Source organism: Salmo salar, chromosome 28 (genome assembly GCF_965601325.2).
Source record: "Salmo salar chromosome 28, fSalSal1, whole genome shotgun sequence".
Classification (NCBI taxonomy): Eukaryota; Metazoa; Chordata; class Actinopteri; order Salmoniformes; family Salmonidae; genus Salmo; species Salmo salar.
The window spans coordinates 5,886,784-5,910,388 of record NC_138318.1 but is presented as its reverse complement, the minus strand read 5'-3'; the positions used below and the strand labels follow the sequence as shown (position 1 = coordinate 5,910,388).

The 23,605-nt window shown below is 40.5% G+C and overlaps 1 protein-coding gene and 1 pseudogene across 1 annotated transcript in view; both read right to left on the bottom strand.

The window, feature by feature from the left end:
* Window positions 1–330: 330 nt before the first annotated feature.
* Window positions 331–3,514, bottom strand: LOC145865465 (uncharacterized; annotated as a pseudogene).
* Window positions 3,515–6,507: 2,993 nt separating this feature from the next.
* Window positions 6,508–23,605, bottom strand: part of LOC106589217 (ras-related protein Rab-26) — a 105,477-nt gene continuing 88,379 nt past the window's right edge. The window contains exons 6-9 of the mRNA XM_014178937.3: window positions 7,682–7,747; window positions 7,347–7,403; window positions 6,843–6,919; window positions 6,508–6,665 (exon numbers count right to left, since the gene is read on the bottom strand). Coding sequence (XP_014034412.1) covers window positions 6,563–6,665; window positions 6,843–6,919; window positions 7,347–7,403; window positions 7,682–7,747 — 303 coding nt within the window. The 3' untranslated portion in view covers window positions 6,508–6,562. The remainder of the gene's footprint in view (window positions 6,666–6,842; window positions 6,920–7,346; window positions 7,404–7,681; window positions 7,748–23,605) is intronic.

Below are 23,605 nucleotides of genomic sequence, written 5' to 3'. Positions count from 1 at the left end.
GAACTTGATCGAACAAAAAATGCATGTATTGTCTAACATGATGTCCTAGGAGTGTCATCTGATAAAGATTGTCAAGGGTTAGTGCTTAATTTTAGCTGTATATCTGGTTTTGTGACGGCTATCCGTGCTTGGAAAATGGCTGTTGAATTTCGCGCCGTGCTATTTCACTGGTTGTTGTCCAACCAATCCCGTTAACGCTCAATAACGTTAAAATGTTTCAACTTCTCTCTTGTTGCTGGAAAAAAATTGTTAGTTTTAAGGCCTTGTGGGCAGGTTTTGATTAGTCATTTGCCACACAAATTTGGCTAACCTGGCAACACTGATTGCATCTCATCTGCAGTCATTTAGAGGCATGCTAAGAAATGAATTGTTTTTAAAACCTGTAAACACATCTTTACCTGTGGTCTTTAGATGAGGGAAAGTCAAGATAATACTTTCCAGTCAATAGAAACTTGGGATTGCATATATAGTTACATTAGAAGCGGTGCAGTTTGGGCTACTCAGAGTGGCAATCTCAGCCCACAGGGCCAATCCCCCAAAAAACATTGCGCTCTCTCAGAAGTTTGGCTGGTGCAAATTCAGATAAAAACAAAGAGGTGTAATGGGTTGGCACTCAAAAATATGTAGCATAACGCTTATTTCATTATTCAGTATTTTAATTGTTTTACTGCATCAGGGATAGCGTACATAGATGTTTTGGATTTACAGCCTTTTTCAGTCTTTCATTCAAAACAGAATTTGTAAATAACAACAGATGAGCAGCAAATGCTTTTAATCAGGGTGGCCAATCAACGGCCAATCAGGGACGTGGCCCCTCTGGTCTACCTGTATACAAATTAGTCACAAAAAGATACAGAAATATACGGTATGGGAGCGGGCACCAAGGGCAACTCAGGAATCAATCACCCCAGGTGTCCGCTCACCTAAATACATCACATCAATTCATGAGATAGTCAGTGAAGATATGTTATTTATTACTGTACATAAACCCTCCGACAAGCTCGTCATGTCTGACAAGTAATTTTGTCCCTGCATCATCAATTGAGTGCTCAATTGGTTCATCCCATCAACTACATCTAGAGATATTGTAGAGAACCAACAGGAAAATATGGTTTATGTTTTAAGATTATGTAAATCATTGAATGTATTGGAGTGAATGGATACATTGTAAAAATCATTTGAGCCAAAAAGGTACATCTTCTGAAGTTCTAAAAGCTCTCTGAAAGCACCTGGAAGAATCTCTGCCGGTTGACCTGAGATGCTGCACTCAACCAGTTTGTGGAATTTGGAGAAATCATTGTGATGAAGACCCGTGTCTTCTCTCATAGGTGAAGTGTCATATTGTCGACATCCAAGCTGCTTACTGTAACGTTACCACCATAACAATATCTGGTAAAAAAAATGGAGGCAACCTTCCTCCATAAGTCATCACGCATTTCTCACTCGTCCAACCAGAAAACCAGATGATCCGAAAAGCCAAAACTACAAACATAGTGACACTGATGAGCCTCATCCTTCCAGAGGACTACAAATATCTGATGTATACAGTTAGGTTGGTCATTTTATGGGAAATCCAAAAGACCCAATGATAACGGAGTTGATCACACACACACAAAGGAGAACTGGTTAGACTTTGACTGTACCAACACAAAAGGATGCAACAGTAAGTTTTATTTCAGGTTACTCTCAACTCTCACTTCTTCTAAATCTTATCTTAATTAAGCATCTTTGCTGGTTAGGTGTGCCTTGAATTCTAAATAAATCGCTGACAGTGTCACCAGCAAAGCACCCCCACACCTCCTCCTCCATGCTTCACGGTGGGAACCACACATGCAGAGATCATCCGTTTACCTATTCTGCATCTCACAAAGACACGGTGGTTGGAACCAGAAATCTCAAATTTAGACTCATCAGACAAAAATAAAGATTTCTACCCATCTAATGGCCATTGCTCGTGTTTCTTACCCCAAGCAAGTCTCTTCTTCTTATTGGTGTCCTTAAGTGGTGGTTTCTTTGCAGCAATTTGACCATGAGGGCCTGATTCACGCAGTCTATGAACAGTTGATGTTGAGATATCTGTTTATTTGGGCTGCAATTTCTGAGGCTGGTAACTCTAATGAACTTATCGTCTGCAGCAGAGGTAACTCTGGGACATCCTTTCCTATGGCGGTCCTCATGAGAGCCAGTGTCATCATAGGGCTTGATGGACTGTCATTTCTCTTTGATTATTTGAGCTGTTCTTGCCATAATATGGACTTGGTATTTGACCAAATAGGGGTATCTGCTGTATACCACCCCTACCTTGTCACAACACAACTGATTGGCTCATTAATAAGGAAAGAAATTCCACAAATGTACTTTTAATAAGGCACACCTGTTAATTGAAATACATTCCAGATGACTACCTCATGAAGCTGGTTGAGAGAATGCCAAGAGTGTGCAAAGCTGTCATCAAGGCAAAAGGCTGGCTACTTTGAAGAATCTCAAATATAAAATAATTTTTGATTTGTTTAACACTCTTTTATTACTTCATGATTCCATATGTGTTTTTTCATAGTTTTGACATCTTCACTGTTATTCTACATTGTAGAAAATAGTAAAAATAAAGAAAAACCCTTGAATGAGTAGGTGTGTCCAAACTTTGACTGGTACTGTATGTCGCATAATGCTTACCTCATTATTCAATGTTTTATTTTTTTTACTGCATTAGGGATAACGTACGTACACGTTTCGGCTTTACAGCCTACTTCAGTGGGTAGGTACACTTTACTTTAATTCAAAACAGCATTTGTAAAGAACAACAAATGAGCAGCGGGTGCTTCTAATCAGGGTTGCCACTCATCGGTCAATCAGGGACCCAGGCAACTCACAAATCAATCACCCCAGGTGTCCACTCACCAAAATACATCACATCAATTCATGATGTCAGTGAAGCTGTGTAATTTATTACTCTACATAAAACCTCCGACAAGCTCGTTATGTCTGACAACTAATTTTGTCCCTGCATCATCAAAAGAGTGGTCAATTGGTTCATCCCATCAACTACATCTAGAGATATTGTAGAGAACCAACAGGAAAATATGGTTTATGTTTTAAGATTATGTAAATCATTGAATGTATTGGAGTGAATGGATACATTGTAAAAATCATTTGAGCAAAAAAAGGTACATCTTCTGAAGTTCTAAAAGCTCTCTGAAAGCACCTGGAAGAATCTCTGCCGGTTGACCTGAGATGCTGCACTCAACCAGTTTGTGGAATTTGGAGAAGTCATTGTGATGCAGAACCATGTCTTCTCTCATATCGACTCAGAGACTGGGTGGAAGTGAGTAACATGGCGAGATGAAGTGTCATATTGTCGACATCCAAGCTGCTTACTGTAACGTTACCACCATAACAATATCTGGTAAAAAATAGAGGCAACCTTCCTCCATAATTCATCACGCATTTCTCACTTTTCCAACCAGAAACCCAGATGAGCCAAAACTCCAAACATAGTGACACTGATGAGCCTCATCCTTCCAGAGGACTACAAATATCTGATGTATACAGTTAGGTTGGTCATTTTGGGGGAAATCCAAAAAGACCCAATGATAGCGGAGTTGATCACACACACACACACACACACACACACACACACACACACACACACACACACACACACACACAAAGGAGAACTGGTTAGACTTTGACTGTACCAACACAAAAGGATGCAACAGTAAGTTTTATTTCGGGTTAATCTCAACTCTCACTTCTTCTAAATCTTATCTTAAATAAGCGTCTTTGCTGACTGAAAATATGACTGCTGATAGATAACCTCTGTACATACCTCTTTCTCTGTTATGTTTTTCCAGTGAATCAGTTAGTTTTTTTGACAGAAATACATAGAGCAGAATATATAGTTGGGTAACACTTTGCCTTGCAGTACCAATAGTTACATCCCATGTGGACAACACTGCTATATTGGGTCACAGGCCAGGTATCCCAATAATCCAACTCCATAAGGATTCCACCCTGTTTTCAAAGTAAAGCATTCAGACACAGGAGGTGTGTTGCGATGTTTTGTAGTGATAAGAAAAAGTCTGATGAAAGTTGCACACCCTATTACTCTGTGAGTAATATATACTATACAACTTTCACTATTCATTTTCCAAGTTTATGGTATGCCCCTTGTCAATCATTTCAGTATGCCAGGATAACAACTTCTCCCTCAATATGAGCAAGACAAAGGAGATGATTGTGGACTACAGGAAAAGGAGGGCCGAGCACGCCCCCATTCTCATCAACGGGGCTCTAGTGGAGCAGGTTGAGAGCTTCATGTCCCTTGGTGTCCACATCACCAACGAACTATCATGGTCCAAACACACCAAGACAGTCGTGAAGAGGGCACGACAAGGCCTATTCCCCCTCGGGAGACTAAAAAGATTTGGCATGGCTCCTCAGATCCTCAAAAAGTGCTACTGAGAGTATCCTGACTGGTTGCATCACCACCTGGTATGGCAACTGCTACAGAGGGTAATGCGTACAGCCCAGTACATCCCAGGGGCCAAGCTTCCTGCCATCCAGGACCGCTATACCAGGCGGTGTCAGAGGAAAGCCCTAAAAATTGCCAAAGACTCCAGCCACCCTAGTCATAGACTGTTCTCTCTGCTACCGAACGGCAAGCGGTACCGGAGCGCCAAGTCTAGGTCCAAAAGGCTTCTTAACAGCTTCTACCCCCAAGCCATAAGACTACTGAACAACTAATCAAATGGCTACCCCCCCCCCCTTGTTTTACACTGCTGCTACTCGCTGTTTATTATCCATGCACAGTCACTTCACATATTACCTAAATTACCTCAACTAACCTGTACCCCCACAAATTTACTGTGTACTATTCCGTATACCCCTTGTCAATAATTTTGTTGTGCATCTTTAACTCTTGCTTGATGAGGGCAACACTGCCATACACTGACTCCCACTTACCTGACGTGACCATAGGGTGAGTCTGTGGAGTCATGCTTCTACTGGACTCGAATCTAGAGTCTGAGGAAACCAAGAACATATCATTCACTACTGTGCATCTTAAACTTTATTGTGAATATTGAAGTTACATAAAAAATATGACTTACTGTATCTGATTGGACTACATAAGTACAGTAGGTTTACACTCATCTATAATCAAAACATTTAATGATTTGCTGTCAAATCGATACATCCTAATTCAATATTGCATCAATATTCTTCCGTCAAGCAATATAGTATTTCAATTAAATATGAACAAAAACAGTATGAAACTCCATATCACTTACGTTATGGCAATTACATATATTTCTATTTATACACCCAGAATTATGAATCTTTTGAACTAAAAAGTGTTGTAAATTGATACAAAGGTCAGATTTGCAGAGTGCAACTTCTCAAAATACAACGGTCCTGACAAGAAAGACATTGATAAATCATGGAATTTTTGAAATAAAGTAGGTATACTGAACAATACCGTATTAAAATACAGGACTGAGGTTTTGCCTCTAGAATATCAATATAACATGATGTTAGACAACCTGTACAACAGAAACACATACAACAACATTCAAACATTTGAACAAACCCTTTCGTAAAGTGTTACGGCAGTCCATATTGATATTATAGTGCTTCAATGCACATTTGAATTGCATAAGCAGCCCACAGTTTCTATTTCGGCTACTTTACTATCTCTAGATTTTCTACATCACTTGACGCCATTTTCAATTCGAGACAACCATTTACAAGTAATGCAAACAATAAAGCTCCAGATTATACATTTCATTTTAAATATATACACCACATACATTCTTAGTAATATTGCACAAAATGACTCAAGTGGATCATGAATGATGAATTCCAAACGAGGAATTACAACGAGGAGAGAGTGAAGGCTACAAATGGATTTTGGATACATTCACAGATGCAAGAAGAGGTGTGTGAGGAGGGAGCTGCAGTTGGGTGGGGGATGACTTGGATGAAGACCAGGGCCGGCTCCAGGCATAAGCGACATTGTGTCCTCGGCCCTGATGAGAACACAACATATCACCAGGAAGAGAAATAATCTGAGAAGGTGGAAGATGATGCAGAGGTACTCTAACTTGAAATACTCGACCGGTAACCTTAATATAGTGGGTGTACTTTCATAAGTTGATGTACTTTGCTTGGTGCTCTTTACTGAATGAGTTTCACAAAAATGATTGACTGACAGACTGTGATTCTTACTGTATTTATGCACTGAACTTGTGTCACCCTTTTATCATACAGTAGGGGGCAGAAGACAATGCAAAATGAATCCACTCATACAACATACATACACACCCACCACTGTTAAAACTTAAATGTATCACTATTCATAAATACAGTGCACTTGCATCAACATGCATGAGGAAAATGACACAGAAACACAAGTTAGAAGACATACTGGTAGACATACACACACACACACACACACACCAGATACACCCCCCCCCCCCCCCCCACACACACACACACACACACACACACACACACACACACACACACACACACACACACACACACACACACACAGAAGACAGGTTTATGAGTGGCAGCAGCCAGCACTTTTCATCTCCTTGTTGACATAATCCTGAAGCTGAAACTTTGGTTCGTCAGGCTCCTTCATCGACCTGTGCTTCAGCTCTCTGAGAGAAAGACAGAGGCCGGAGACATAGGAAGATTAAATCTCACAGAGCATATTTACCGCATAGGCTATCTTGATTCTGTGTTTTTACTTCGTAATCGCATGCATGACAAAACAAAAAGGCAATGATTGACATGTCATCTCTAAGGAACGCAGCACTGGTAAACATCCTACTCACTTAGCCACAGCAGTGAATGCCAGCTCCACATTCAGGCCAGACTTAGCACTGGTCTCCATGAAGGGCACCCCAAACACCTGCACAGTGGAGAGCGAGAGTCCTCTAAGTTTTAGTGTACAAGGTACCTGGTGTGCGTGTGTGTGTGAGAGACATATAGGAGTTTTGTATATCGTTATTATTACACAGCCTGATGATAACAAGGGCATCGGACGTCCATCTCCCTTACAACCATGTACAGTCAGTTACTGTTTCAAGCCTGGGAACTCATCAGAGCGGACTGATGTTGAAAATTGAGTTAGCGAACTCACTTCAGAGACTCCAAGCAATGATAGCAGAAGGTGCTCCTATGAATACCTAATGAGAGAGATCAAGACACACCCGGACTATTTTAGGGGGATTCATGTGTCTGTGCGGACTAAAATAGATGTAAACCTGGACATCAAAAGGGTCAATACTGTGTGTGTGATTTTGAGTTTGTGTATTTATTTGTTAATAACAGCTTACCTTGGCCAGTTTCTCTCCCTCCTCTCTCTTCACCACTCTCTCGTGTGCCACATCAGCCTTTAAGAGATCACAAAAAGCTCCTGAAAACATTATCTTCTTTCATCTATTCTCTCTTTCATCATCTACTTACACTAGCACAGTCCTCTCTTTTATTTTCTGCATGCAGTGACACAAATATATCTGCCTCTTTCTTTCGTTCTGCCTCTCTCAATTCATAGTAATGCACTATGCATCCATCCATCCTTCCCTATCTACCTCTTTCTTTCTTTCTCTCAATTCATAGTAATGCAATGATTATCCATCCAAAAATCTGTACTTCCAGTGGGAGGGCTGACCTTGTTGCCCAGCAGCATTAGCACCACATCCTGCTGAGCATACTCATGGATCTCTGTCAGCCATGCCTGGAGAGAGGGAAGAAGAGATGGAGAGAGAGAGAGGGGGCAGAGAGAGCAAGAACGAGAGAGAGAGTGAGCGAGCGGGAGAGGGAGGGAGGGAGGGAGGAGAAAGGGATACAAATAAAAAGGTTAGGACCTGAGAATGGGAAAGTGAACCTGGTGGAAGAAAATCTAAGGAACCATGCAAAACAATGCGTTGAAAAGGAAGATGAACAATGATCAGTCGAAGAAGCACACAAAGTTGGAAGACGGAAATGATAGAAGAGCGTGGAGTACAACCCCTTACTGACAATGCTAATGAAACATATTGTATTGTTAGATGGTGTTCATCACCTGGAATCTCAGGGGAATCAATAACACAAAGAAACAGAAAAAAAGACTAGAGAGTTTTAATGAGCAGACAAACAGTACTGAGCTTCAATGCAACATCCACAGAACCCCAAAACAAAGAACACTTTGTTGTCACCCCTGTTCTAAGGTTGAGTAGTGCACTACTTCCATCTTCCCTTGTTCTCTCCCGCAATCTGTCTTATTTTAATACAGGTTAGTGGTCCCTGGCCTCCCTGTTAGATCTTCTGGTTAAATAGAGGTTAGTGTCTCTGGGGAACCATGATAGATTTCATGAAGGAACCAGCCAAACACACTGTCATTACTCTTTCTATGAGTCCCTCTGTTCACACCCCTCCCTCTCCATCATTTCATTATCTGTGCATTAGGATGGTCCACTATCTCCTCTCTCTTGCTTTCTTTCTCTCTATATCTATTTACTCCCTCTTGCGCTCTCCTCTCTCTATTTACTCTTGCTCTCTCCTACTTTGTCTCTCTTCTCTAAACAGCTCCACTCATCCCTTGTTCCTCAGGACTAAAAGCTCCTGGTCTTCCTACAATCTGATTGGGAGACACAGCTACACCTGAAAGCAGAAGCTCATGGGACACGTACTGGCACATTGTTCCCGTAATTGGTTTTGATGGCAGGAGGCTGAATAGAACACTAATGAGAGTTAGGAGAGGGAGAGGAGAGGAAAGGGAGAGGAGAGGAAAGAGAGAGGAGATAAGATGACAAGAGAAGAGAAGAGGAAAGAAAAGAGTGAACACATGAGCTAGCCATTTGACCTGCTGTGCTGTGTCTTTCCCTGGCTGTTAGAGCAGAGCTCCATGTGTAAACTCCTGCTAATGATAGCAGTTTCTCTCTGTCTCTGCTTATTTAATGACAGAGTTCTGGCCTACATTAGTGTTTTTCATTAACCCACAAAATAATGAGACATATTGTCAGTATGGTAATTCCTGTCCATTAGGCCTAACTGTCGAGCTGCGGCAGAGTATTCAGTGCAGGGAGGGAGGGTTGCTAGACTGCGTGTGTTTAGAGATTGTGCCCAAAGCTATCGTAGTATGTCAGCTAAGTGTGTGTGTATGTGTGGCTGTGTGTGTGCGTGCATGTGTGCATGCAGCTTCAATTAACAGAAAGTAACAAACACAAATCAACAAAAAATCGATTTGAAAGTCTGTTTGACTTCCATCTTGCTCCTTGATAGTCACTGTCCTATCACTGTGAAATGGAGACCAAGAATGGATGGAGAAGGCCAGCTCCTCCTCTCTCTCAGCTGGAGTCACACATGTGCACGCAGAGATGTTATAACAAGCACGCACGTATACACACGCACACATAATGTATATGAAAATGCTTATCCCTGTTAGTTTAATGCCTTATTCTAAACACCTGGCCTCTCGCTTTGTTCTGGTACCACTAAATGATATTAAACAAGCTGCACATATATTACCGCCCAAAGCCCTCTTCAATTAGACCCACTTCTGATACAGTACTGCCCTGAAAACAGCCATCCAACCATAACCTGGATACTGTTAAAGTAGGACTGCTGAATTTCAATTACTACTGACACACCAAAGCTTAAAGGGATAGTTCCCCGACATTAGATATATCCATATGATTTATTTAGTGGCCAGTTTATCTAAAGCAAAGTTTAAAATTGCAGTTTCTTCATGTCCATAGAAAGAGTTCAAGGTAAGGAAACAAATATCTAAATACATAATTCCGCGAAACTATCCCGGTAAGTTGCTATTATTGTACTGTGTGTATACTGTATGCTGTATGAGAAAGGACTCCTACCTGTAAAGCCTTACATTTCTGCAGTTAACACCTGACTTATCGCCAAAAAGTGATGGAACGTATGTGCGCGTGTGCTTTCATTGATGATAACTGAGGCATTTGGATAGAGTCTGTGTATGTGCAACTGCAGAATTTCTGTACACATACTAGCATGTTCTTGCAAACTCAATAACTCATCAGCAATGATAAATAGTGCACATTTCCCTGAAGATGTCTTCAGGGAGGTAAATACACAAAACACAAGAGCTCCAAACTATGATCTGAATTTCAATGAGAGGAAGGTGACTGGAATAATGTCAGAAGTTTAAAGGGAGAGGACGAGTGTGAGACATCACATATCCAACTGATATACTGTACGCTTTATGTGTAGTGCATGGATATGTTATGGGTAGTAAATAAACTGGAAAGCACTAAAAGCTCCTCAATGCTCAATCAATGGGGGTTTGGACTGAAGAGTGATAAACTCTTGTGAACAGATCTTTGAAAACATAACTGGTACCGTAAAATCTGTCAGGAAGGAATGGGATATGTGGGATAACGAGCAACAGTAGTTCCGGTGTTTGTTTGGGTTTTTTCGTCAGTGGTTATTTGGACAAACTACGATTTCGCAGGTGTTAGCATCTTTCGAATTTCTGAAGGGGAGGGAAAATTCGGCCGTAACATGCAAAGACAGAGGGTGGAGCTCCTCGTTCCGGTTTCACTCTTTGTTCTAGCATCTCTTGATCCCTTCTCTTAACATGTATGGACCCAGAACATAATTGAACAGCTGACCAATTATGCAAGACTTTAGTTTTGAGTTAACCGAGATTAGTCCACTGAAAACGAGGGCTCTTGGTTGGTTGCATTGATGTCCTTGCACAGTGCATTAAAAAGAACATCTGCAGTGATATGCTGGTGAAATCTGAAAGGCACCAGGAACCAATGTGATCTCGACTATACATTTTTCAGTAATTCAACTGTAGACAATGTGAAAGATCTCTCCCCCTTTCTCCCTCTCTCTCCCCTCTCTCTCTTTCTCTCCGGTCAGGACCGGTTCTCCATATAGCCCAGTGGACCCGGCTGCGGCTGCAGCTGCAATCAGGCCCATTGTATCAACTGAATGGAGGTGGTGATTCTCCAAAAACCCCAGCTGAACACAGAGGCTCAAAGCTGGGGATAGCAGAGGATAGTTCTGAGGAGAGCAGAGTATAATGGAAGAGAAGTATGAATAAGCATAGACACAATTAAAATTCAAATGTTTTATTTTTTTGTAGGAGTACTGTACAAGTCTGATACAAAAAAAACAAATTTGTCAAAAGCAAAATAAAATTGAATCTAGGCTTCTTCCCCCAGGAAGAGGAATGCTGATGTGTCAGACAAACCAGACTAATAGATCAAAGATCCTTTAGAGAGAGAGAATGTACCAGGTGCTAGAATATGTGCTGTAGGCAGGAGTAGAGGGATTATGCCACACAGTACCTCTAACACATGCTACACATACGTGACTCACCACCTGGATTCGGTCTTATGTAGCAAAATTTGAAATCTTGTTTTTTTTTACATTGGATAAAAGTAGAGACTCAGTGCTACAAAATGGTATATCATACACTACAGTTGAGGAATAATGGGAAAGTAATTCTGCTTTGAAAGTTGATCAACTCGTGAACTCACTTTTGAGAAAATGGCCTTTGAATGTTTTGGTATCTAGTGAAGAGCTCTTTTTTGTCTACACCCATTCAGCATCGTTCACAACCTCTTAAGCTTTAGCCCCACCCATCTCGTTTCGCTCTCGTAGCGAACACTTGACGCTATGGCCGATGATTTGTTTAAATCTGGATAACATGAAAACAGCGTAACCAGCTCTGCTGGCAACAATTTCATTAAGCTTTTTTGCAGACGTTTACAGACACCAGCCATATTCAACGGGTGTTGTACACACGTCACGTAACGTTAGCTAATGAGCCAGCCAGCTAACGTTAGCTAATTAAATCACAATGAACCTAAGTGCCAACAATGCCACAGTGCTGGGGGCTAACCAACCAGGTTCAACGTTAGCTAGCTACAATTAGGCTTTAACCTGTTATGGATAGGGGGCAGTATTTTCACGGCCGGATAAAAAACGTACCCGATTTAATCTGATTATTACTCCTGCCCAGAAACTAGAATATGCATATAATTATTAGCTTTGGATAGAAAACACTCCAAGGTTTATAAAACTGTTTGAATGGTGTCTGTGAGTATAACAGAACTCATTTGGCAGGCCAAAACCTGAGAAGATTCTGTACAGGAAGTACCCTGTCTGACCATTTCTTGGCCTTCTTGATCATCTCTATCCAAAACAGGGGATCTCTGCTGTTACATGACACTTCCTACGGCTCCCATGGGCTCTCAGAAGGCGGCAAAAAGCTGAATGGTGGCTTTGCAGGCCCAGGCTGAAAAACATTAGCGCGTTTGGATAGTGGTCGGTCAGAGTACTATGAGACTGAGGCGCGTGCACGAGTCGACTCCATGTTTACTTTCTCTCTCTTTGAACGAAAACAACCACTCCCGGTCGGAATATTATCGCTTTTTTACGCGAAAAATGGCATAAAAATTGATTTTAAACAGCGGTTGACATGCCTCGAAGTATGGTAATGGAATATTTAGAATATTTTTGTCACGAAACGCGTCGGGCGCGTAAACCCTTCGTCACCCTTGGATAGTGTCTTGAACGCACGAACAAAGCGCCGCTATTTGGATATAACTACGGATTATTTTGAACCAAACCAACATTTGTTATTGAAGTAGAAGTCCTCGGAGTGCATTCTGATGAAGAACAGCAAAGGTAATAACATTTTTCTTATAGTAAATCTGACTTTGGTGAGGGCTAAACTTGGTGGGTGTCTAAATAGCTAGCCCTGTGATGCCGGGCTATCTACTTAGAATATTGCAAAATGTGCTTTCACCGAAAAGCTATTTTAAAATCGGACATAGAGAGTGCATAGAGGAGTTCTGTATCTATAATTCTTAAAATTAGTTATGTTTTTTGTGAACGTTTATCGTGAGTAATTTAGTAAATTCACCGGAAGTGTTCGGTGGGAATGCTAGTTCTGAACGTCACATGCTAATGTAAAAAGCTGTTTTTTGATATAAATATGAACTTGATTGAACAAAACATGCATGTATTGTATAACATAATGTCCTAGGCGTGTCATCTGATGAAGATCATCAAAGGTTAGTGCTGCATTTAGCTGTGGTTTTGTTTTTTGTGACATTATATGCTAGCTTGAAAAATGGGTGTCTGATTATTTCTGGCTGGGTACTCTGCTGACATAATCTAATGTTTTGCTTTCGCTGTAAAGCCTTTTTGAAATCGGACAGTGTGGTTAGATAAAGGAGAGTCTTATCTTTAAAATGGTGTAAAATAGTCATATGTTTGAAAAATTGAAGTTTTTGTATTTTTGAGGAATTTGTAATTCGCGCCACGCCTATCATTGGATATTGGAGCAGGTGTTGCGCTAGCGGAACGTCTAGATGTAAGAGGTTAACTAGAAAAGCAAACGACTCTGGGAAACAAATAATACCGTCAGCTATGGAGCCAGCCAGCTAAAGTTAGCTAGCTAGCTAACAGTACACTTTAGCTTGAATTGAAACCACTTTTTGTCAAAATTAGAAACGTGTAATATCTGAAAATGTAGCTAGCTAGCACTAGACTATCTTACCTGTATACATCATCATGCATGATGGATGCGTCTCCCTGTCAGGAATGCCATACCACGGTTGCCCTTAGTTTGAAGATGTAATCCGGAGACAGGTGTTTTCTCCATCTCTTTAGCTATCATACTCTAATTCCACTGATTTCAAAACTTGATCCTCCAGAAAGTGGAGAGCAACACTTATGCAGCTCCACTACACAATACATTTTAAAAAAAAAGCTGCGTTTGACAGGATTGCCAACACAGACTGACGAGCTCATCCGAACTCCTCTCTCGGCATGTCCAGCCCACTCATTATCTCAGTCAATCATGGCTAGTGGGAAGGTTGCTTGACTTTTTCTGTGGCTTAAGGCTCGTAATTTAATGCTCGTAATTTAACAATTGTATTCATATTTACAGATGGCATACAAGTTTGTTATTAAGGCACATGACAGCTCACATGTTCGAGAAGGCATTTCTGCCAAAAAACGCATTTTGATGAAAAAAATATTTTTACGTTCAAACGGCTCTCCTGTGAAGTCGTGACTTGCGACATACACCTAGTTTCCAGAATCAGGTCACATATGGTAAGAAAGAAATACACACAAACACCCACACAGACACACACACACAGCACTATCCTCCAAGCTTGAGGCCTCCATGTGAGTCACTCTCCTCTACAAGTTTCTATTTCCTCTTTTCAAACTGGCCTAAGGCACTAGATCCAGAGACACACATTTCTGAAATGTTTTGTCTCATGCAAAAGCCCACCAAGCATGGTCATTTAAACTACAGTTAACTAATGTTTAGCCAGGGCCCATTGTTGAGTTGTCACAACAGTCCCTTCTGTGCCAAGGCTTAGGACTGGTTTGTGGCCACCCAGCAAACCAGGAACATTCCCAGAACATTAGCTAAGATTCCTGTTAAGTTATTGTTAGGGTTTTTATCGAACATTAAGACATTCAAATCATAAAAAGATTGAAAGAATGTTTTTGATAACAATTTTGTAATCTTTTTCATATTAAGCTAATATACAGAATTGTTTTAAGATGGTCACAACAAGGATTATTTACCTATTGGATTTAGAATTTTAGGAACCCTTTTGGTATAAAAAATTATTATAATTATTATTTGATGAAACATTGAATTTGGCCTTACTTCTATTAGCCCATAGAAATGCATAAATAACATATTTATACATGGAAAAACAGATATACAAAAATACATCTAAAGGAAATTTGTGTCTGAGATATATAAGAAATATATACACTACTGGTCAAAAGTTTTAGAACATATTCAAGGGTTTTACTTTATTTTAACTATTTTCGGTGTCCTTTAGTAGTGGTTTCTTTGCAGCAATTCGACCATGAAGGCCTGATTCATGCAGTCTCCTCTGAACAGTTGATGTTGAGATGTTTCTGTTACTTGAACTTTGTGAAGCATTTATTTGGGCTGCAATTTCTGAGGCTGGTAAATCTAATGAACTTATCCTCTGCAGCAGAGGTAACTTTGGGTGTTCCATTCCTGTGGCGGTCCTCATAAGAGCCAGTTTCATCATAGCGCTTGATGGTTTTTGCAACTGCACTTGAAGAAACTTTCAAAGTTCTTGACATTTTCCGTATTGACTGACCTTCATGGCTTAAAGTAATGATGGACTATCGTTTCTCTTTGCTTATTTGAGCTGTTCTTGCCATAATATGACTTGGTATTTTACCCCCCCCCCCCCCCCCCGTCACAACACAACTGATTGGCTCAAACGCATTAAGAAGGAAAGAAATTAACATAAATAAACGTGGAAAGTCAAGGGGTCTGAATACTTTCTGAATGCACAGTATATACAGTACCAGTCAAAAGTTTGGACACACCTACTCATTCAAGGGTTTTTCTTTATGTTTACTATTTCCTACGTTGTAGAATAATAGTGAAGACATCAAAACTACGAATTAACACATATGTAATCATGTAGTAACCAAAAAGGTGTTAAACAAATCAGAACATATTTTATATATTGAGATTCTTCAAAGTAGCCACCCTTTGCCTTGATGACAGCTTTGCACACCCTTGGCATTCTCTCAATAAGCTTCATGAGGAAGTCAACTGGAATGTATTTCAATTAACAGGTGTGCCATGTTAAAAGTTCATTTGTGGAATTAATTTCATTCTTAATGGGTTTGAGCCAATCCGTTGTGTTGTTACAAGTTAGGGTGGTATACAGAAGAGGGATATGGGGTGGTATACAGCCCTATTTGGTAATAGACCAAGTCCATATTATGGCAAGAACAGCTCAAATAAGCATTCATTTAAGACATGAAGGTCAGTCAATCCGGAACATTTCAAGAACTTTGAAAGTATGCCAAAAGATGTACTAAATTCGCCAAAATACGAAGTATACAAGCAGTGCACACTATTTCCGTGCTTGTAGGGCCCATAATACAATTCTTCCAAAAATGGGCGTGGCTTAACAACATTTTCAGATTTCCAGAAAATGGCGATAAATATGCAGCCGTAGTCCGATGAGAGCGGATACAATTTTATTGCTGTAACAAATTATGACAAATGTTAAGAAAATGTTGAGCAATGTAATAAAGTAATGACTTTTCAAATAAGTTACGTTAGCTGACAATTTGTTAGCTAAGCTATCCTTATGAACCACAGCATATCATTACAGCAGTATGTACCGGTATGTTAGCTAGCTACCTAACGTTAGTTGGCTACTAATACGTCGAACTTGCCAGTATATTACTATATGTCATTCTTAGCTTAGCTCAGTGGTATAGTCGTTGTGCATTCTCATTGGGCACAGCTGGTTAATTCGCTCTGGCTATCTACTGTACTCCTTTTTCAGAGCACTCTCATCTGAGTGTGCCAGAGTGCAGAAAAACTGATACATTTATGAACACTCAACACCCATTGAATATGTCTGGTGTCAGTAAAAAAAGTCAAAAAAGCATAATTAAATTGTTGCCAGCAGCACAGTTACAGTCACCAACGCTCTGGATAACATGAAAACAGCCTAACCAGCTCTGTTAGGAGGAGTAAAATGGTCAGAGTGAGGTGTTCTCTCATTTGTGTTTGGAAGTAGTAAGCAAGCTTGCCAACGTTAACCAGGTAGCTTGGATGCTTGACTGCCGTTGTGATGTCAGAACTCTCAGATCAACCCTACCCCGAGAGCAAAACACTCTGAATTTACGCACGGACAATCTGACAACGCTCTGAATTTACGAACGCCCAGAGCGCACTCCAGATTGAATTTACACACCCAAAGTCGTAAAATGTCTAACTAGTAATTTGTTATGCTAACAAGCTAGCAAGAGATTGCATAGCAACAGAATTAACTTCCGGTAGACAGGAGAAGCGCTAGTACGCTCAACTGAAAAGATACCGTTTGCTAACAGTAGTATGTTAAGATGGGTTTTCGAACAAAGCTTATCTTGTCAGTTTCAAAATATTTTCTAACAATTTGTATTTTCCAAGAACAGTTTGAATTTAGGTGGGCTCTGCTTCCTCATTAATTCATATAAGTAGCTCATTTCAGTGTTATGGACAATTCATGTTTGAGGATTTACTGAGCCGGACAAACTACTCTCTTCAAGGAGAGCCCTTTCCCATTTTTTCCGCACATCATGTATGCAGACATTTGCACAGTCTTGCATGAACTGACACATTTTCTGGCTGGCGCTCGCATTGTTGCATTGTTGTTTTCCTTAAAAATAATAACTTTGGACAAATGTGCGTTCCTGTCAAAGTAAGTGCCTTATTTTCTGTATGTATCGTGTTGTCATTTCTACTGTAGCATACAGTATGTATGGAGCATAATGTATTTACAGTTTTATTCACATGTTTTCAAGTACTGGTGACAAATAAAGCATTCTGATTATTGCATAGATTGTAATGGACACCTATGATGTGTGTAAAATACTTCTTTAAATGTTGTACTGATTATAATGAGCTAATGCTAAGCTATTTGCCAGCTATGTGTGGCGACATGTTTGTTGACATTATACAATGCATTCTGGGTGTCACGTAAATCTGTCAGACCAAAGATGTTATAATGTGGTGAAGGAATGGTTCACTCATCTTTCGAATAAACTTCCAGAAGTAAATGAAGAGAAGTGAATGATCGTAGATAACACACCCCTCCTTTCAACATACATACTGCAAAAATGCCAAACTCATCTTGTCTCCTCTTAATATCTTTGGTTGATGCGAAAAAACAAACATGTTGGTGCGCACAAACTACCCATCATCAGATTACTTTCAATTTCTAGTGTTTTACTCAATTATTTCAATCAATGTTGAGCTCACCCTTGATGTGATGAATTATAAATAGTAATTGCTATTAGCTCATTCATATTGTGGTTTCTGTCAGCCGAGAGTTCTCTAAATATGACCGCTTGTGTTATATCAATCTTTCCTTAGTTTGCGCTAGAACTAATGTAGCCTATGTTTTCCGGTTTGGATGATTGTGTCTGCTGTCGCTACTTCTGTGAATGTCTGAACATTGCATCCAAAAATAAACGGGTCACATTCAGGTAATAACTTTGTAAGGACTGTGTTTGTGCAGAATGTTTCTGTGAAAAACCAGTGTGGCCAGTTCAAATGCTGACTGTTGCGTCAATCAAAACTGGACGTTCTAAATAAGCGTTCTAATCACACCGGTTTGAGCGTACGCTGCATGAACCACTGTAGAGTGATCACACTTTCCTTGCTCCAGCTCCACCTGCAAAGGATACGGTCAGGTGATTGCAACGTAAATGACACATCATGTTAGAAGTGTTTCCACTCGAGTAGCCGACAGTGGCAAAGCAATGCTTGCAGACTGTACTTTGTTTGTTTACGGTCTTCTTACCCTCGTAATCGTATTCGGTGGCTCTTCAAATTTGCTTCTCTCTGTCTTGTCACTTTGGAGCTGAGAGAATATTTGTTTTTAGTTTCCCCTCTCTTCATGGGGCCCCTTTAGGGAGGTTTCCTATTGAGATGTCATTGTAAATCGTCCATTGGTTGCTTAAGGGGGAGGGGGTTGCGGTCATCAACTTGTTTATTTAGCAGACATCACTTGCTGCTTATATTCAGTCAACTCATATATTTTAAGAAAATCATGGAATATAACTGAAACATAACTGAAACATTTTTGTTTCACTTAGAATAAAAACCTTGGGGTAACAACAGTTTTAGTAAGTAATATGCTACAGTCAGGTTACAGCTTCTTCGGGACGAAGTAGAAACAAAAAAATAAGTGTCGTTTTTCATGTGTGGACAGGGGAATAGCAATTCTTACACTATTGTTCTAAATTCAATCACCCTCTTCATCTTCATCCTCATCATTCAGTTAATTCAAATTAAATTGCGAAGTCATGCACAATTATCAGTTTCTATTTGGTTTATATCGCACATTCATTGACAGCATTCATTCAGGTAGAGACACATTAGTGCCTTGGGACCAACACTTTACACTGTACCCAAAAGGATATCAGCGCTCTAACTCCCCCTTGCGGTGGTCTGGAGCAATGAAGCAGTCACGCAGGGTAATGTGCTAAACCACAAATTACTTCAATGTCCCGCGCCATAATCTCAAAACCTTTCATTGAGGAACCACTGTACAAAGTGTGACCCTTCTTGAAATGAGGAGTCTGCATGGTCATCACCACGGACCCGGACACCCCAAGCCCCTCATAATGTTGGATGTCAGTGGTGGACCCTGTGTAGACTATAATGTACTGGACAAATCCTGTCTTTACGTCGCACATAACAAAGAACTTGACCCCAAACCTGTGCCTTTTGGAGGGAACGTATTGATGGAACGCCAGCCTACCTTTCCATAAAATCAGGGACTCGTCAATGCATAGGTCCTTGTATGGCACAAAGACCAGACCGAATGCTGATGTCAGGCTGGTAAGAATTGTCTTATTTTGTGTAAGGGGTCATTTAGGTTGGCAGTAGCATTGTTGATGAAATGCAAGCATCACAACAGAACTAGGAAAAGAGCGAGGCAAAGAAGGGAATTGCAAACATAGGATCCGTGCTCCAGTATCCCATTTAGTTTTTTGTCATTTAGCAGACACTCTTATCCAGAGTGACTTACAAGTGCAATTAGGGTTAAGTGCCTTGCACAAGGGTACATTGACAGAGTTTTCACCTAGTTGAATTGGGGATTTAAACCAGCAACCTTTTGGTTACTGGCCCAATGCTCTTAACCGCTAGGCTACCTGCCTCCCCCTTACGGGGTTCTTTTTTACTATTCCCATGAGAAAGACTGTCACCAGGAAGGTATACATTTCAGTAATTGTGGTAAATGTGGTCACACATTTAGCAATCTTCCCCCTCACTCCTGGCTCTCTCTTCTCCTGTAGCTCCAAGGCATAGTGATTGGTCTCCTCCACTATGTCTCTCACCAGCTCCTTTGTCAGAAACAGCTTGAAGCACTCTGCCTCAGATGGAGATGGCAAGGGGCTTTGCAGTCCAGACTGGCATGCATCAAAGCCAACAGCAGGGCTAGGGGGTGAAATGGGTCCTCAGATTCACGGTTCGCAATGGCCACATGGATGGGGGACAGCTCCTCACTGTCACTGTCAGAATCTGATTCTTCACTTTCATACTAAGACTCATGGCAGGTTAGGACAATTAACGTGGCAGGTTAGGTGAATTAACGTGGCAGGTTAGGAGAACTAATACAGCAGGTTAGGAGAATGAGGTTAAGGTTATGAAACGGGTAAGGGTTAGGCTTAGCTACAATGCTACAGTTGTCAACAACTGTTGTCTCTGACACGACCACTAGAGAGAGCTGTTATAGGCCTACTCCATCTAGACACAATGGTAGAAATGTAAACACACCATCTGTTGTGACAAATCATGAGTATCCTAACACTGGCACAATAAATCACTATCAGAAAATGGTTTGTGTGATAATAATTTATTTATTTACTGTTTAATTCATGTTTTCAAGTACTGTTGACACATCATGCATTCCGATTCTTGCATATATTGTAATGGACACATATAATGTGCGTAAAATATTTTTTGGGGGGTTGTACTGATTATGATGAGCTAACGCTAAGCTAATTGCCAGCAATGTGTGGATCCATGTTTGTTGACATCATACAATGCATTCTGGGTGTCTGTCAGAACAAATATGTTATAACAAAGCAAGGTGAAAGGGAGGTTCACTCGTCTTTCAAGTAAACCTCAGGAAGTGAATGATGGGAAGTGAATGATGGTAGATGACACACCCCCTTCAACATACATACTGCAAACAGACCCAACTCATCTTGTCACCTCTTCTTATCTTTGGTTGATGCAGAAAAACAAACATGGCAGTGCGCAAAAACTCTACCCACTTTTAGAAAGTGTTTTACTCAATTATTTAGATCACTGGTGTGCACACCTGTGATGTGATGAACTGTAAATAACAATTGCTATTAGCTAATTCATATTATGGATTCTGTGAGCCGAGAGATAAATATGTTCGCTTGTGTTAGCTCACTCTTTCCTCAGTTAGCACTAGGACTATTGTAGCCTACATTTTCCAATTTGTATGAGACTTCTGTCAATGTCTGAACATTGCATCCAAAAATAAACTGCTTACTACTTACTTTGAGGACAAAGTTGTAAAGAATGTGTTTGTGAAAAATGTTTCTGTGAAAAAACAGCATGGCCAGCTCAAACGCTGACTATTGTGTCAATCGCAACAAGACGTTCTAATGAAGTGTTTTAATCATTAATCACACCGGTTTGAGCGTACGTTGCAAGGACCACTCTAAAATGATCACACCATGTGCTCATACGTGTCAAAGGGTTTGTCACGTCCTGACCAGTAAAAGGGGTTATTTGTTATTGTAGTTTGGTCAGGGCGTGGCAGGGGGTGTTTGCTTTGTGTGTTTCGGGGTTGTTGATTTATGTTCTATATTTTCAATTTCTATGTTTATTCTAGTTTTCTATTTCTATGTTGTGTTTTTTCAATGACCACCAATTAGAGTCAGCTGGTTGTCGTTGTCTCTAATTGGAGGCCATATTTAAGTGTGTTCGATTTTCACTTGTGTTTGTGGGTAGTTGTTTCCTGTATAGTCTGTGCACCTTACGGGACTGTTTTCGTTGTTTATTTTGTTTAAGTGTCTTCTCTTTAATAAAGTAAAGAAGATGATCAATATACCCGCTGCATTTTGGTCCACTCCTTACGACGCCCATGACAGGGTTAAAGACCAGACTAAATGTGTCCCTCAAAGAAACATTGTAGAATCATCCACACAAATGGACAGTTTTTGTGTTTTGGGAACATATCTTTTGTGATGTCCACACAATGTTCACACCAGACTGTTCCCACAACCTAATGAAACATTCTGGAAATATTTAAAGAACAGTTTAAATCTGATCTAGGAACATTCTTGCAAGATCAAGCAAATGCTTTATATAATCATCAACACGACTGGACAGTTCTTGTGTTATGAGAACATTTGCTGAGACCTAATGAATGTTCCGTGAATTTTCACAGAACCAATTTTGGTTTGCTGTGCAGACACATGCTTTTTGTCTATTTGGTAGCTCACAAAAGATTGAGATGGCTTTAAGTGGGCAACAACACGGAGAAGATTTGGAACCTCTGCTTTAATCCACCTGCCAAACACAAGGGGACTGTCAAAGGAGACGTATACCTTCCAATTACTTTTCAGGATTCTTAGTCAAAGTTGGATCAAACATTTCAGTCTGTGCCTGATACAGAGAATATAATCATGCCAGGAAATGTGGAAAATTAAGTGATCATCAGCCTCCCTCCACTCCCTCCAGAGGAAGAGGCATTTCATCTTGTAGATAGAATGATGAAACTAGAGGCAGAGGAGGATGAGCAGAGAGGGAGGTCATAACTCCCTCTGCCTCTGTAAAGGGCTATAGAGAGCATATAATCCCCACCTCTGTCTGTCAATCAACAACCAACACCACAACCTGTGCAGAGCTGTGCTGCACTGAGCCGTGCTGCACTGAGCCTAACACACACACACACACAAACACACATACACACACACCCTAGCACTAGACTCAACAGCAGTACTTGATAAATAACTCCATTCTGTGATAATTTACACTGGTTTAAATATGACATCTTATATGACAGCGGTATCAATAACCAATGCTCAGACTACTTAAGAAATGAAAAGAGAACAATGATCCCAGCAGAGCTCCATTTTTCTTGTCTTCTTTCTGTCTCTTCTGCTTTAGCTACATGAATGCCTCCCATTATGTTCTCTGTGTATTGGTTCAGTATTGGTATGCAAACTAGTAGATCTCAAACCGAGCACTTTGAGCACTTCGAGCACTCGATTACTTGATATGCGCCTTCATGAGTCAATCTCAAACGCTAGTTGTCAAGTCATTGAGGGCTCCACTGTGCCCTTCGAAAGCCTCTTTATCGAGTGGGCATCCTGTGCCAACTCGGTGCCCTTGGCAGCTTCTTCCCATGAATCTCAGCATGTTACCTAATGTACCAACAACAACACTTTGTTCTCAAAAATGTTTCTGAATAAGTCAACATAAATCAAGAAATCTGTAATTAGTGTGGAAGTTTTGCAGAGGAGGACTTAGTGGCACAATTTTACCTCTAGCTAAGGAGTTTAGTGCTTGAAGGAGCGGTATTTCTGACGTTTGATAATGTACACAAAAACATGTCGATTACATTAGTTTGGTAGCGAGCTCTAAAGCGTCTATCATAAAAATGTGTATGTGTAGCAGTGTTCTAGAATATTGGACCATTGGCTTTCATACTTTTCGAATTCTCAGCATAGCTCAAGCAATTTCTCCAACTATCAACACATTCAAATGAATAGAGGACATGTACCGGAGCCGCGTTGGTTGGGAATTATGGTGAGGTGCACGTTCGGGCTGTTCTTCCCCTGCGGATGGTTTTTCTATTTTGTTTTTACGAGGAGGCTAGTGGCTATGTCACAATGGGACATAGCTCTCAGCTATGCTGAGAGCTATGCTATTACGTCTCAGCCAGTTCATATGAAACAAAAGAGAAGCTAACCAGTTAGTGGAACGTCAAATGCAATGTTCCATCAATAAGCTAGCTAGCTAACGTTAGTTAGCTTAGCTACTGTA